Genomic DNA, 14,670 nt, shown 5'->3' on the forward strand with positions numbered 1-14,670 from the left:
GTTTCAGCTCAATCTCACCAGTGGAACTTGAGAAGAAGTTTCAAATGTGTTTTCAAAATGGCGGCTGTGGCGGCCATCTTGGATTTCAGACTGACCCGAAAAATAACAACACTTGGTCAGGACCATCCCAGCATCATTTCTGGCAAGTTTCAGCTAAATCCCACTGATGGAACTTGAGAAGAAGTTTGAAATGTGAAAAGTTTACGCACGGCGGACGGCAGACGGCGCACGGCGCACGACGACGGACGAAGCATGATGACTATAGGTCATCCTGACCCTTCGGGTCAGATGACCTAATGATAACTCGTCTATTTGAGGTAACAGTGACCTTGACCTTGGTTTCTCAAAAATTCACTTATCCAATGATAACTCATCTCAGTTTTATATAAAATTTACTATCAGTAACCATGAACCCCTGATAATATCTAAAAGCATCAACTTATCTTAAGTATTCTCATAACTGATGTCATACAAAATCTTATTAACATTTATCTCTTAACCCAATAAGGACGAAGAACTTTCCTCCACAGTAGGATATGATCAAAACATGTTTACAAGGATGACAATAGGCTCCCCACCCCCTATAAATAGGAACTGTGATAGGGTGTGGCAGACTACTTTCTATACCAATAGGCTCCCCACCCCCTATAAATGTGATCTGTGATAGGGTGTGGCAGACAGTTTTCTATACCAATAGGCTCCCCACCCCCTATAAATGTGATCTGTGACAGGGTGTGGCAGACAGTTTTCTATACCAATAGACTCCCCCACCCCCTATAAATGTCAACTGTGATAGGGTGTGGCAGACAGTTTTCTATACCAATAGGCTCCCAACCTCCTATAAATGTGATCTGTGACAGGGTGTGGCAGACAGTTTTCTATACCAATAGGCTCCCCACCCCCTATAAATGTCAACTGTGATAGGGTGTGGCAGACAGTTTTCTATACCAATAGACTCCCCCACCCCCTATAAATGTGATCTGTGATAGGGTGTGGCAGAGTTTTCTATACCAATAGACTCCCCCACCCCCTATAAATGTGATCTGTGACAGGGTGTGGCAGACAGTTTTCTATACCATAGACTCCCCCACCCCCTATAAATGTGATCTGTGATAGGGTGTGGCAGCCAGTTTTCTATACCAATAGGCTCCCCACCCCCTATAAATGTGAACTGTGACAGGGTGTGGCAGACAGTTTTCTATACCAATAGACTCCCCACCCCCTATAAATGTGAACTTTGATAGGGTGTGGCAGACAGTTTTCTATACCAATAGGCTCCCCACCCCCTATAAATGTGAACTGTGACAGGGTGTGGCAGACAGTTTTCTATACCAATAGACTCCCCCACCCCCTATAAATGTGAACTTTGATAGGGTGTGGCAGACAGTTTTCTATACCAATAGGCTCCCCACCCCCTATAAATGTGAACTTTGATAGGGTGTGGCAGACAGTTTTCTATACCAATAGGCTCCCCCACCCCCTATAAATGTGATCTGTGATATAGTACTTGTCTTGTTTAGCACTATTATTCCATCAAATCAGAATCAATTTTAGATTTTGTTCATGATACAAAAGTAAGTTTCTTAAAGACATATGATACAGAATATATATTACATACACACACTACACTGTATCAGTACTTCTGGCTATCAATTAAGTGATACAAAAAATGTAGTTTCCATGAAAATGAAGTGCTACTTTAATTTCATCTTCTTTCACAACAGAAGGTGGAAAATGGTCAGAGTAACATGATTCTGATACCAAGACATAAGCCTTCATCCGGCAGCTTCCAAATATTGTTGCCACAAACACATGGGTGAATTTTTTTTTATCAAAGTCAACAAAATATGAGATATCAGCTTCAATCTCTAGCCGTGCCTCACACTAAGTACCTGGTCAAGAAGCATTGCAAAAAACGTAAGAAGATTTTTTCAATAAAAATTGATAATAGTATAAAGCGTCTTAAGATAAGCGTTACCAAACACAGACGATTTTTTTTTCTTCAATAAAGTCGATAAAAATATTTAGTGCCCAAGTAAGCGTAACGAAGAATATTTTTCAGGAGAGACAAAGTTTTTGGTATCAGTAGCTGATTGATGCCAATCATAGGTTTTATGGTTTTATACAAGTACACAACTTATCCCCATTGGTATACAGGATCCCATAAATCTTACCACACTTTCTAAACCGCACAAATTGATCCATTTTCTTGGACAAAACTTTTCTTATCTATGCTTAACCATAGTTTAAGCAACTACATACATCATATATTTTTGACATGTAATGTAATCCCACATAAAATGCAGAAATTGTATGAAAAACTTTATCATAGTTTTTTTTAGATTTTTTATTTTATTTTTCTATCTGATATCTCTGCACATTAGATCGCCGAGGGCAGGTGATGGGACACAGCGCATTGCCACAAAGTCACCAAGAGTCAAACTGATCAAGACAGGCGGTCAACTGTCGCCCCTCAGCACAAGCTCGGGGTCAGAGGGGATGTAAACCTTCATATTTTTGACCTTCAAATTCATTGTGATGAACCAACTTTGAAAAGAGGAACTTTTTGTGACAACAGACTATAGACTAAAATCACAGACTCATAAGTTTGTAACATACCTATCCACGATAATTCCATCGAAATTCACTGTACGATAAGAATCTATATTTTGAATTTCAACATTTTACAGAAACAAGACACCCAGGGGCCTTAACTATCACCTGAGTTCTGATGTACTGATAGATGAAGCTTTGCTTTTAAGCCAACATTAAACACATCTCAGTCATGTGACCTTGAAAGAAGGTCAAGGTCATTCATTTGAACAAACTCAGTAGCCCTTCATCCAAGCATGCTACTGACCCAATATCATGACTCGGGGCCTCTTGGTTATTGAAAAGAAGTTGTTTCAAAGATTTTAAGACGTTTGACCCCTGTGAACTTGAAAGCAGGTCAAGGTCATTCCAGTCGAAAATGTAAATTGCTTACAACGGACCATGCCGGATAAAAGGTGATTGCAATAGGTCACAATATAGTTATATCAGTTAAAACAGATGATGTTTTGCATGAAAATACTGTAGATCCCATATGCATTTAAGTATTGCAAGCAATTCAGTCCTCTACCTCCAACCCACGAAATATGAGGAATGGAGTATTTGATCCAAGTGCAGAATCTGACTTTTTTTTTGCATTGTGATATTGAACTGCAATCCAGTCAAAGCTAAACATTTATAAATGCTTCCATATCTCTTTGAGATGATTTTGAAATTTTAACAAGGTTAACTTGACATTTGAAAATAAACTTTGACACACCTCTTTGATATATTTTGCCTAAAGAGTTATAGTAGGTGGGGTGTTGTTATATCTATCACACAGAACAATAATGAACATAACAACCCTTTCCCTCTAACTGGATTGTTTGTGATTAGTCTTCTGTTATGTTCAGAGAGGTAATCACTTGCTATTGCAAAGAAGCTCTACCTCAAATAGCCCTGGTCCAGTTAGAGGGAAAGGTTTGTTATATCTATCACACAGAACAATAATGAACATAAAAACCCTTGGGTGAACTTGCTAAGTTTTTCACCCTGATGAACATCCAGGGCTATTTGAGGTAGAGCTTCCTTGCAATAGCAAGTGATTACCTCTCTGAACATAACAGAAGACTAATCACAAACAATCCAGTTAGGGGGAATAGGTTTTGTCAAAGCACAGAACCTATGCTTCAACGGTTGGTCTGTTACCTGAGCTTCCTAGGAAACACAGGCCACCCAGAGTAGGAATCGAACCACACACCATAGTAAACACAAGCCACTCAGAGTAGGAATCGAACCGCACACCATAGTAAACACAAGCCACCCAGAGTAGGAATCGAACCGCACACCATAGTAAACACAAGCCACCCAGAGTAGGAATCGAACCACACACCATAGTAAACACAAGCCACTCAGAGTAGGAATCGAACCACACACCATAGTAAACAAAAGCCACCCAGAGTAGGAATCGAACCGCACACCATAGTAAACACAAGCCACTCAGAGTAGGAATCGAACCGCACACCATAGTAAACAAAAGCCACTCAGAGTAGGAATCGAACCACACACCATAGTAAACAAAAGCCACTCAGAGTAGGAATCGAACCACACACCATAGGGAACACAAGCCACCCAGAGTAGGAATTGAACTGCACACCAAACTTCAAACTAAAACTCAAAAGTATTGTAAAGAAGTTCCAACATACTTTTGCCGTATTTCCCAGGCAAACATCTGTGGGTTTTCTATCTTGTACTGCCGGACCCTGCTGACCACCCCAGGGGTCGTGACCTTTGGTTTACTTCCTCCAATCTGACCAGGGTTGATACTGCCGGTCTTCCTATATCTGTAATATACAAAACATTGGCGTTATTTTTCCTTGTGTAAATATTCAAGTAACCTATTTCTGCATGCAAATATTTAAAATTGATTATTACTGTACAAATAAACTGTAACACAAGTGAACTGTGCCAGATATAAACACAATCATAACATCAAGTTAAAGAGTGAATTCTTTACGTACAACCTAAATAAGCTGAGCTTTGAATTGGGCATGATCTGGAAAAAGAATATTTGATGAGATTTATTAACTGAACATCCCCAAAGCTGCACTGGAACTTTCTGTCCAAAACAGATCTCAAGATGGCCATGACAGCCTTCATGTAGATTACCTAGGAAATAACACTTGGACAAGACAAGGTTCTGAATATTTGGATCAAGTTTCACTGAAAACCATTCTACAGAACAAGATTTTCTATAAAGCTAATGTTCACCGATTTAAAAATCAAAATTGTGCAATTTCTGTTTGCTCATCTTAATAATAATGAAGGTATGACAAATGTCAAAGAGGTCACCAAATGTCAGAGGTCAAACTGCATCAGTTTTAATCAATGTAACACATTTTTATCTTTTCCTAAGATCAATACACATACAAGCCTTTGGCTCAATAGTGCCATAATAGCTGTCGGTTAGAGCGCCGGCCATGTAACCTCAGGTGAAGATCTGAGGTAAGTTGTTCAACATTCCCTACCCGTGTCGGTTTGTGTTTCTCAGGAAGCTGAGAAACATGCTGGTCTGTGCCGTTGTTGTGTCCTCGAGCAAAGCTTTGCCCTGAATGGGAGGCGACATGCCTCCTGTATGTTGTTCAGTGAGGTAGTCACTGACTACAACAAGGAGACTACACCGCAAAATGACCCTAACTGTACATGGGGCGATGAACCCAGCGAACAAACAAATTCTGCTTGATGTTAAGTTGTATACCCTAATAAGCTATATACAAGATTTGGTTGCTTTAACACTTGATGAGAACTTCCTTTTTGCAAAAATTCAATAAATCAATTTAGCCAATCAATCAACAGTATGGTATTTAACTTCCATTTTGTAAAATGGAGTCATTTTAAGTCTAATTTTATTTAATATTTTACTTTATTATTTTACTGTCTTATCAGGTTCGGTAGGTGTGGAATTGAAGAGAAAAAGTCTGACATTATTTATCTAACCAAAATCCTTTTATAAAACTTGGGCCATAAAGTATAAGAATTACTTGCTGAAGGTACAAACATGTCACTAATATTTAACTATAGGAGCCACAGGATAACATATTTGTATTGGAACATAGAAATAGACACAGACTGAACTATATTGTACTAGGCCATACAAAATTTCAACATTCCAACAACATGTATACATACATACATAATTAAACGTTGGACAAAGATCTAACAAGGATACCCTGTTTTTTTTTCCAGAGGAAGACAGGTAATTGTCAAGTAGACTCATTTTCACCCCATGTAAAGAGCCTAACACTGAGGGGCCCCGTGACGAGTAGGTTTTGTTACCCAGAATCCTATCAACCGGTTTCATGTCAAGCTATTGATGTGCGGTGACCCGAAACTAGGGGCCATGGTTGACACGAAAAGGGACAAGGCTCCTGTGTAAACCACATTTGCAGGAGAAAAGTTACCTTTATTTTCTCTTCTTGAATCATGACAATTGTTAACGCTCCTGTATTTGAAGATTTGACAAAGACTAACGACCAAATTCACTGAGGCGTAACATACCCGTTAATATCGGAGTGCATGCATGAACCTGAAAGTCAGGTATTTGGTGCCCTCGACTGTTTATGGTACAGTGGCACACAACAGACAATGTGTTTTACATATTTTATATCCTGGTGCCTTTTCATGATAAAATTTCATGCTTCAGTTTCGCCAGACTAATCGAATAGAACAAAAGATCTGCATGTATTACAAATGTAGACACTGTTATGGCATTGTACGTAAGCTGATATACAGTATAGCACACTGGTGTCATAAAACTAAAAGCTAAACTCACTAAATACTATATGGTACAGATCACGTGTCATAATATAGAACAGCTCAATTTACCATGATAGCTATCATAGCATAACACTTATTTACTTCACAAAGATTCCAAAGGGTTGTAGAACACCACCAACTTTTGTCATAGAACAGTTTATTTTACCAAACACTGTCTATAACTCTTGTCATAGAACAGTTTATTTTACCAAACACTGTCTATAACTTTTGTCATAGAACAGTTTATTTTACCAAACACTGTCTATAACTTTTCTCATAGAACAGTTTATTTTACCAAACACTGTCTATAACTTTTCTCATAGAACAGTTTATTTTACTTCACACTGTCTATAACTTTTGTCATAGAACAGTTTATTTTACTTCACACTGTCTTTAACTTTTGTCATAGAACAGTTTATTTTACCAAACACTCTCTATACCTTTTGTCATAGAACAGCTTATTTTACTTCACTGTCTATAACTTTTGTCACAGAATTATTCACTTAACCTCACTTAAGAATTACATAATCTAGAACTTAAGCTATGAAATGTTTTAGTAATTACCTGACTAAGTATCACATGATCTAGAACTTTAGTTATGAAATGGTTTAGTAATTACCTGACTAAGTATCACATGATCTAGAATTTAAGTTATGGAATAGTTTAGTTTACCTGACTAAGTATCACATAATCTAGAACTTTAGTTATGAAATGGTTTGGTTTACCTGACTAAGTATCACATGATCTAGAAATTTTGTTTACCTTCAGTAAAATGGCAAAATAGCTGTCATTATTATTTGACAGATACTATACTATAATGTTAACCTTCTATTTACCAACTCACTTCTCAAGAATGATGAAGTGTATCCCCTTGTCCTTAATTTATGAGTTTGCTCATTTAAGACTGCTAATACTTAACTTACTAATTACTGTCTTGATATAATTCCACACACTCATCATTACCACTTGATATGAAGATGTTTACTTGTTGGGGATCTCGCTAACAGCCAAAAGCAATGCCCCCCCCCCCCCCCCCCCCTCCCCTCATCATTAGTTTTCCCTGTCTTCATCACTAATTTGTATCATTAAGTTACATGTCAAATTCCCCATTCTTATCACTAGTTTGTAGGAGGAAGCTTACCTACTGGTCTCACCACTAGTTTGTAGGAGGAAGCTTACCTACCAGCCTCACCACTAGTTTGTAGGAGGAAGTTAACCTACTGGTCTCACCACTAGTTTGTAGGAGGAAGCTTACCTACCGACCTCACCAATAGTTTGTAGGAGGAAGCTTACCTACTGGTCTCACCACTAGTTTGTAGGAGGAAGCTTACCTACTGGTCTCACCACTAGTTTGTAGGAGGAAGCTTACCTACCGACCTCACCAATAGTTTGTAGGAGGGAGTTAACCTACCGGCCTCACCACTAGTTTGTAGGAGGAAGTTAACCTACCGGCCTCACCACTAGTTTGTAGGAGGAAGTTTACCTACCAGCCTCACCACTAGTTTGTAGGAGGAAGCTTATCTACCGACCTCACCAATAGTTTGTAGGAGGAAGCTTACCTACCGGCCTCAACACTAGTTTGTAGGAGGAAGTTTACCTACCGGCCTCACCACTAGTTTGTAGGAGGAAGCTTACCTACCGGCCTCACCACTAGTTTGTAGGAGGAAGTTAACCTACCGGCCTCACCACTAGTTTGTAGGAGGAAGTTTACCTACCAGCCTCACCACTAGTTTGTAGGAGGAAGCTTATCTACCGACCTCACCAATAGTTTGTAGGAGGAAGCTTACCTACCGGCCTCAACACTAGTTTGTAGGAGGAAGTTTACCTACCGGCCTCACCACTAGTTTGTAGGAGGAAGCTTACCTACCGGCCTCACCACTAGTTTGTAGGAGGAAGTTAACCTACCGGCCTCACCACTAGTTTGTAGGAGGAAGTTTACCTACCGGCCTCACCACTAGTTTGTAGGAGGAAGCTTACCTACCGGCCTTATCACTAGTTTGTAGGAGGAAGCTTACCTACTGGCCTCACCACTAGTTTGTAGGAGGAAGTTTACCTACCGGCCTCACCACTAGTTTGTAGGAGGAAGCTTACCTACCGGCCTTATCACTAGTTTGTAGGAGAAAGATTACCTACCGGCCTCACCACTAGTTTGTATGAGGAAGCTTACCTACCGGCCTTATCACTAGTTTGTAGGAGGAAGCTTACCTACCGACCTCAACACTAGTTTGTAGGAGAAAGATTACCTACCGGCCTCACCTCTAGTTTGTAGGAGGAAGCTTACCTACCGGCCTCAACACTAGTTTGTAGGAGAAAGATTACCTACCGGCCTTATCACTAGTTTGTAGGAGAAAGATTACCTACCGGCCTCACCACTAGTTTGTAGGAGGAAGCTTACCTACCGGCCTTATCACTAGTTTGTAGGAGGAAGCTTACCTACCGGCCTCACCACTAGTTTGTAGGAGGAAGCTTACCTACCGTCCTCACCACTAGTTTGTAGGAGAAAGCTTACCTACCGGCCTCAACACTAGTTTGTAGGAGGAAGTTTACCTACTGGCCTCATCACTAGTTTGTAGGAGGAAGCTTACCTACCGGCCTCACCACTAGTTTGTAGGAGGAAGCTTACCTGTTTAAGATCTTGCTAACACAGCCATGTGACACTTGCAGTTGGCGACTTATCTCACAGGGTCTAATGCCCTGAAGAGCCAGCTGCAGAATCTGTACTCTCAGGTGATCCGGCAAAGGACGTCCATTGGTGAACTCTCGCCCATATTGGTTAATGTTGCGACCACCAACTGAAAAGTAAAGGAAAGTAGGGGGAAGTGTATGACAAAGAGGTTCAGAATGAAAATATTTTTAACAGTTTACAGACATCACTTTGAAAGCACAAATCTGTCAAATGTCTTGTTGTCAATCTTCACGTAAAAGGCCAATTGTCTGGTTGTCAATCTTCAGGTAAAAGGCCAATTGTCTGGTTGTCAACTTTCAGGTAAAATGTCAATTGTCTAGTTGTCAATCTTCAGGTAAAATGTCAATTATCTGGATATCAACCTTTTTTTACTTAAATCAGTCAAAGTCTGCTATAGGTACATACTGTCTGCTCTTGAAGGGGGTAACTAATCAAGAAAAAGGTTTAACATCTCCCTACAACTCTTGGAAATTTAACTTCAGATAAAAATATGAAGATAAAATTCCTGGTCAACTACTCACATTGTCTGCCAATAAGTCGGGTATATTTTTAGATCAATTTTAAGGAAGAGGTTACACAAACTAACAAAGTATTCTAGGTCAATATTTAAATTTTAGGGTCTGTTTATAGGAAAACGCTCTGCTAACAGTTTAAGATTCAAATCTAGCAATCTACGCAAGTATACATAAATTGATATTTCATTAATCAAAAACTCCTGCTATAGTATACTGAATATGTTGACAGCAGTGGTGGGGATAATGCTGATAAAGATACTGAAAAACAGGTGCCACACGGATCTGAGCATATTCTTTTAATATCATTTTACATAACATGCATTCCCTATGTTGTTCGGAGATGTAGCCACCAGCTACAACATGCATTCTGCAAAATAAGTCTGCTGTTTACAGGGTCAGAGAAACCATATAAACAGACATTTCAATATCCTGTAATTTGAGGACATCGAGATCTGCTTAGCACCATACCTAATATTCAGTGATAAAAACAAGTTTTACAACTGATGATGAATTCTGATCTGTCAATAAAGAACTAATCTAGCAGAGCTTACAAATGAGAAGCACCTGTCCTTCATGTCAGGGGAAATTCTCTGATTTCATTTACTTCTATCTTTTTCTCATTACAAAATGGCAATCCTAAATATCATCCTGCGTTCAATAATTCATGCGTGCCAAACCAGACAGGTCTTTTAGCTTTAGGCCAGTCGGGTAGCTGTCTGGCACTAATGAATTAAAATATGGCTGATACCTGCCCTGTCTTGTCATACTAAACCTTATATTAATACATACAACACACAGACATTCATCATGCAAACCATAATTTGTATTCAGAAACTGTGACACTCCGAATATTTGTCTATGTACCATTGAAAAACTAGTCAATAACATATGCATTTCTGGCATAATTCTTGAGCAGATATTGCATATCAATACTGATAACAGGCAAGTCAAAGATGAGCTCATTAGCTCTTACATAGACACTTGCATCAATTCTGCGGGGAATTCTATGAGCACAAAAATTACTCAACAATAAGGGAGATAAATCTAAATTCAAGAAAAAATATTGATTTGATAAACATAAATGTTGTGTTATGTAACAAAGATAAATATATACTGCAGAATTCTGAAATGTCAGAAAACAAAGGGCAGATAACTGTGAAGCTAGCAGCAGATAATATTACTGTAACCTGGGACGATCCTCTGTCAATTAAAGGGCAAATAGCAAAATTTACTGCACAGATAAACAGACCTGTACAGCTCTCTGTACATATAGACAAGCTTGTAGCTGTACAAGCAAGGGCAGATAACTGTGTAAACCTAGAGGCAGACAACCAGACAGACTGTACCTATAGACAGACCTCTGTTGGCAAAACCAAGGGTTGTAACTGTGTAAAGCCAAGGGCAGATATCCTGTAAAGCTTGGGGCAGATAAATGTGTAAAGCTACTGGCATACAACCGAAGCAGTCTTTACTTATAGACAGACTTGTAACAATCCAAGGGCAGATAACTGTGTGAAGCTTGAGGCTAATACCTGTAAAGCTTGGGGCAGATAACAAAAGCAGACTGTACCTATAGACAGACCTGTGTGTCTTATCCGTCCGTCCACCTTCTTAGGCTTCCCATTCTCATCCAACTCTTCCTCTATAAACATACTGTCATCAAACTCCATGGCATCCACATCCGACCCAATTTCTGCACTCAGTCCTTCCACAGTTCGCTTTTGTCCGTCTTTTACCATGGTGATGCCAGGCGACACCTGCTGGTGAGCAGCAGGTGCTTCCACAGTTGTCTCCCCTTCTTTGCCCTTGCCATCGAGGGCAGTAAGGAGACTCTGGTGATGCTGCTGTAGGGCTGCTTGGCCCTGAAACATGGACTGTTGGAACTGAATCAGATTCACTAGGTACTGTTGTTGAATTAATCGCTGTAACTGCTCTGCATTTACATCCGTCACCTGGCTACCCTGCACCATTGTAACTGTGGGAACCACAACTTTATCCCCATCCGTAGCCTTAGTTTCATTCTTCTGGTCACCCTCACCATTTATTGCAACTTCAATGGCGTTACCACGGCTACCGTCGCCAGAGGTCTTCGACGCTATGTCGAGGGCAGTGGTGGACTTTGACTGGTCTGTCTTGTCAGCACCACTGTCCATTATTTCCTTCTTGACCTGGACAGTTAGGACCTGTGCGGTCATTTTGGATACATGAGACAGCCACGATGAAGCCTGGACTACTACTGGTTAGACACTGCCCACATTCACACTCCAGTTACTGTAATCTGCAAAATAATGAAATACTTACAACCTCATTCTTTAATTAAGACCCTTGAAGTAACTAAAATGTAAGAAATATTTCTTATTTCACCAAGCCATATTCTGGGGAATCAATCTTCTTTTCGATGTGTTCATGGTAGCATGAATACAAATCAGTTACATATGCATATTCAATTAAGCAAGTAATATTTGTATGTAGCCAATGTTTCATTTTTCCGTCACCATACATTAGATTTGTTTGTTAGTGTGGTTATTTAACATGCTTTCAGCAGCTTCAGTCATTTAAGGACAGAGATGCATGAATGTAGTGTATGTGTGTGTGTTTTGGGAGGCTGTGAGTGTGTTTTTTCGAGGCAGCAATGTTTGTGTTTGTCCTCTTAATAATAATACCTCACTGAAGCCTACTGGAGAAGACACAGGTATGTCTTGTCACCAATTTAAGTAGTTACATACATGTGAACAGTACGCATTATTACAACATGAACATTAAAGCTGACAGTGCAAGTTAAAAAGCATCAAATTGAGATTACACATTTCCAAAAATCGTTTCCGAGACGTTCCCCAATTCCCAAGTTATGGTAGTTATGGTAGTGTCGTATCTAAGGACGGGCAGACATTTTTCTTTTTTGTTATGCTTGGATACAACCAAGCTGCTGCTGCTATAAAAAGAAGGTGCTTCGTCACACTTGCATTCACTCTAACCTCAGGTGTTCACGGTGACACACCTGTATCACCTACTGTACTACGTATACACTATATCTGTACACCACTATACACTATATCTGTACACCACGTGACCTACAACTGTATTCGGGAACGACACCAAACAGAAGAAGCACTTACCTGTAACCTGAGCAGAAAGTCTGAAAGATGGTCAGTGTCTCTGAATTATCTTTCGAATCTTGTTCAAAATAAAGTCTCGAAATAAATGCTAAAAAATGCATAATGAATTAATCCCAAATACTCTATTCATTTTCTCACGTGTTTTTTGTGGGTGCAGCCATTTTGATAACAAGAAAACAGTCCGAGGAGTTCCGATTTTCACTCGCGTCTACACTAGCACTCGGAACTTCTCGGATGTATTCATATTGTCTACACTTCACGCTTTAATTGCGTTATGACACGTGCACAAATGATACGAAGACACGAAAATATTTTGATAGAAACTATGGATATAATACTGTAACAGTTGTAAAGTTATTCTTGCTGCATATCCCACTGCGTGTGTATTGAGAACGTATATTATATATACTATATTTAATGGAGAGATGTGTCGTTTTGTGCATGTATGATAGACTGATACTTGTCTCAATGAACGCACGCGCTTTTATAGCGGTTCGTATCCACGCATAACAAAAAAGAAAAATGTCTGCCCGTCCTCAGATACGACACAACCATAACTGTGGGATGTCTCGGAAACGATTTTTGGAAATCTGTACATGTACTTTTTTTTTTTTTTTATCTCAATTGGATGCTTTTAAACTTGCACTGTCAGCTTTAACCCTTTCACCCCTACTGACCATATTGGACTTCAACTTATGAAAGAATGGCAGAGTCCACTAAAGTTTCTTAGGGTTGAAAGGGTTAAGGAAGAGCATTCAATTCATAGATTTTTGGTAACAAAGTGTCTGTTTCATCATTATTACCAGAATGTTTGCTCTATATGATGTCCTCATGTTACACAGTGTGGGAGGAAAAGCATTAAAAGGAGAATGATCCCATATCAACATGATTTCATGATATATGTTCTTAAATTTTTAGTTTACAACAAATACATGCGTATCATTGTGTATGATTCTTATGATGATATTTTGGAGGAAATTTTTAATTTCCTGTCCAATACATTTATTCTCATAGATTTTGAACTAAATCGCTTTAATTTACAGCTATAAGCTGTATCTTCAACAAAATAGTACAAATTTAGTGAATAAATGCAACATGAGAGGGGGCCCACATAAATATACCCCATACTTATTGTCAACACATGAAATAAATCTGTCCATGGTTCATATCAAGATAGCTTGTTGTACACAACAATACACAACACATTATATCTCAATTTTCTTGGAAACCAACTCAAAGTCACAATCTCCTATTCATATTTGTTGTCATCAAATTTCTGATCATTGAGGTATGGTTCACTGCAGGAAGTAGATTGTGCTCTATAATGACAAGTGTGTCAATTGTCAGATGTACCTGTAACTTTCCTTAAACCACCAAACTGTTGATAGGGCCTTAAACAATCCAATCCGTCAGATGTAAATAATATATTACAGCTATGTTGAAGGAGGTCATGTCTATAATTGTACTGGTAACAGTATAGTAGATTTGTCTTTGTCCATTAGAGAAAGCTGGTAACTCTACCTAACCAGCATACCATAAACTTGTATGACCCCCCCCCCCCCCCCCCCCCCCCCCCCCCCCCCAGACCTTATAGTCAGGTAAACTACATACCATAAACTTGTATGACCCCCCCCCCCGACCTTATAGTCAGGTAAACTACATACCATAAACTTGTATGACCCCCCCCCCCCCCCCCCCCCCCCCCCCCACACACACACACCTCCCAGACCTTATAGTCAGGTAACTACATACCATAAACTGGTATGACCCCCCCCCCCCCCCCCCCACCTCCCTGACCTTATAGTCAGGTAAACTACATACCATAAACTTGTATGACCCCCCCCCACACACACACACACACACCTCCCAGACCTTATAGTCAGGTAAACTACATACCATAAACTTGTATGACCCCCCCCCCCCCCCCACCTCCCTGACCTTATAGTCAGGTAAAACTACATACCATAAACTTTGTATGACCCCCCCCCCCCCCCCCCCCCCCCCCACA

At 39.7% G+C, this 14,670-nt stretch overlaps 1 protein-coding gene across 8 annotated transcripts in view; it reads right to left on the reverse strand.

The window, feature by feature from the left end:
* LOC117314841 overlaps positions 1-14,670 on the reverse strand; it is a 97,731-nt gene that overhangs the window by 14,198 nt on the left and 68,863 nt on the right. For 6 of the 8 annotated variants that reach the window (XM_033868951.1, XM_033868949.1, XM_033868952.1 and 3 more), the window contains 3 exons: positions 11,117-11,824; positions 8,969-9,137; positions 4,236-4,373 (listed from right to left, as the gene is read on the reverse strand). In XM_033868951.1, the coding sequence (XP_033724842.1) occupies positions 4,236-4,373; positions 8,969-9,137; positions 11,117-11,741 (932 nt within the window). In that variant the 5' untranslated portion in view covers positions 11,742-11,824. The remainder of the gene's footprint in view (positions 1-4,235; positions 4,374-8,968; positions 9,138-11,116; positions 11,825-14,670) is intronic. The other 2 variants (XM_033868957.1, XM_033868956.1) reach the window with 2 other exon arrangements.

Source organism: Pecten maximus, chromosome 16 (genome assembly GCF_902652985.1).
Source record: "Pecten maximus chromosome 16, xPecMax1.1, whole genome shotgun sequence".
NCBI lineage: Eukaryota > Metazoa > Mollusca > Bivalvia > Pectinida > Pectinidae > Pecten > Pecten maximus.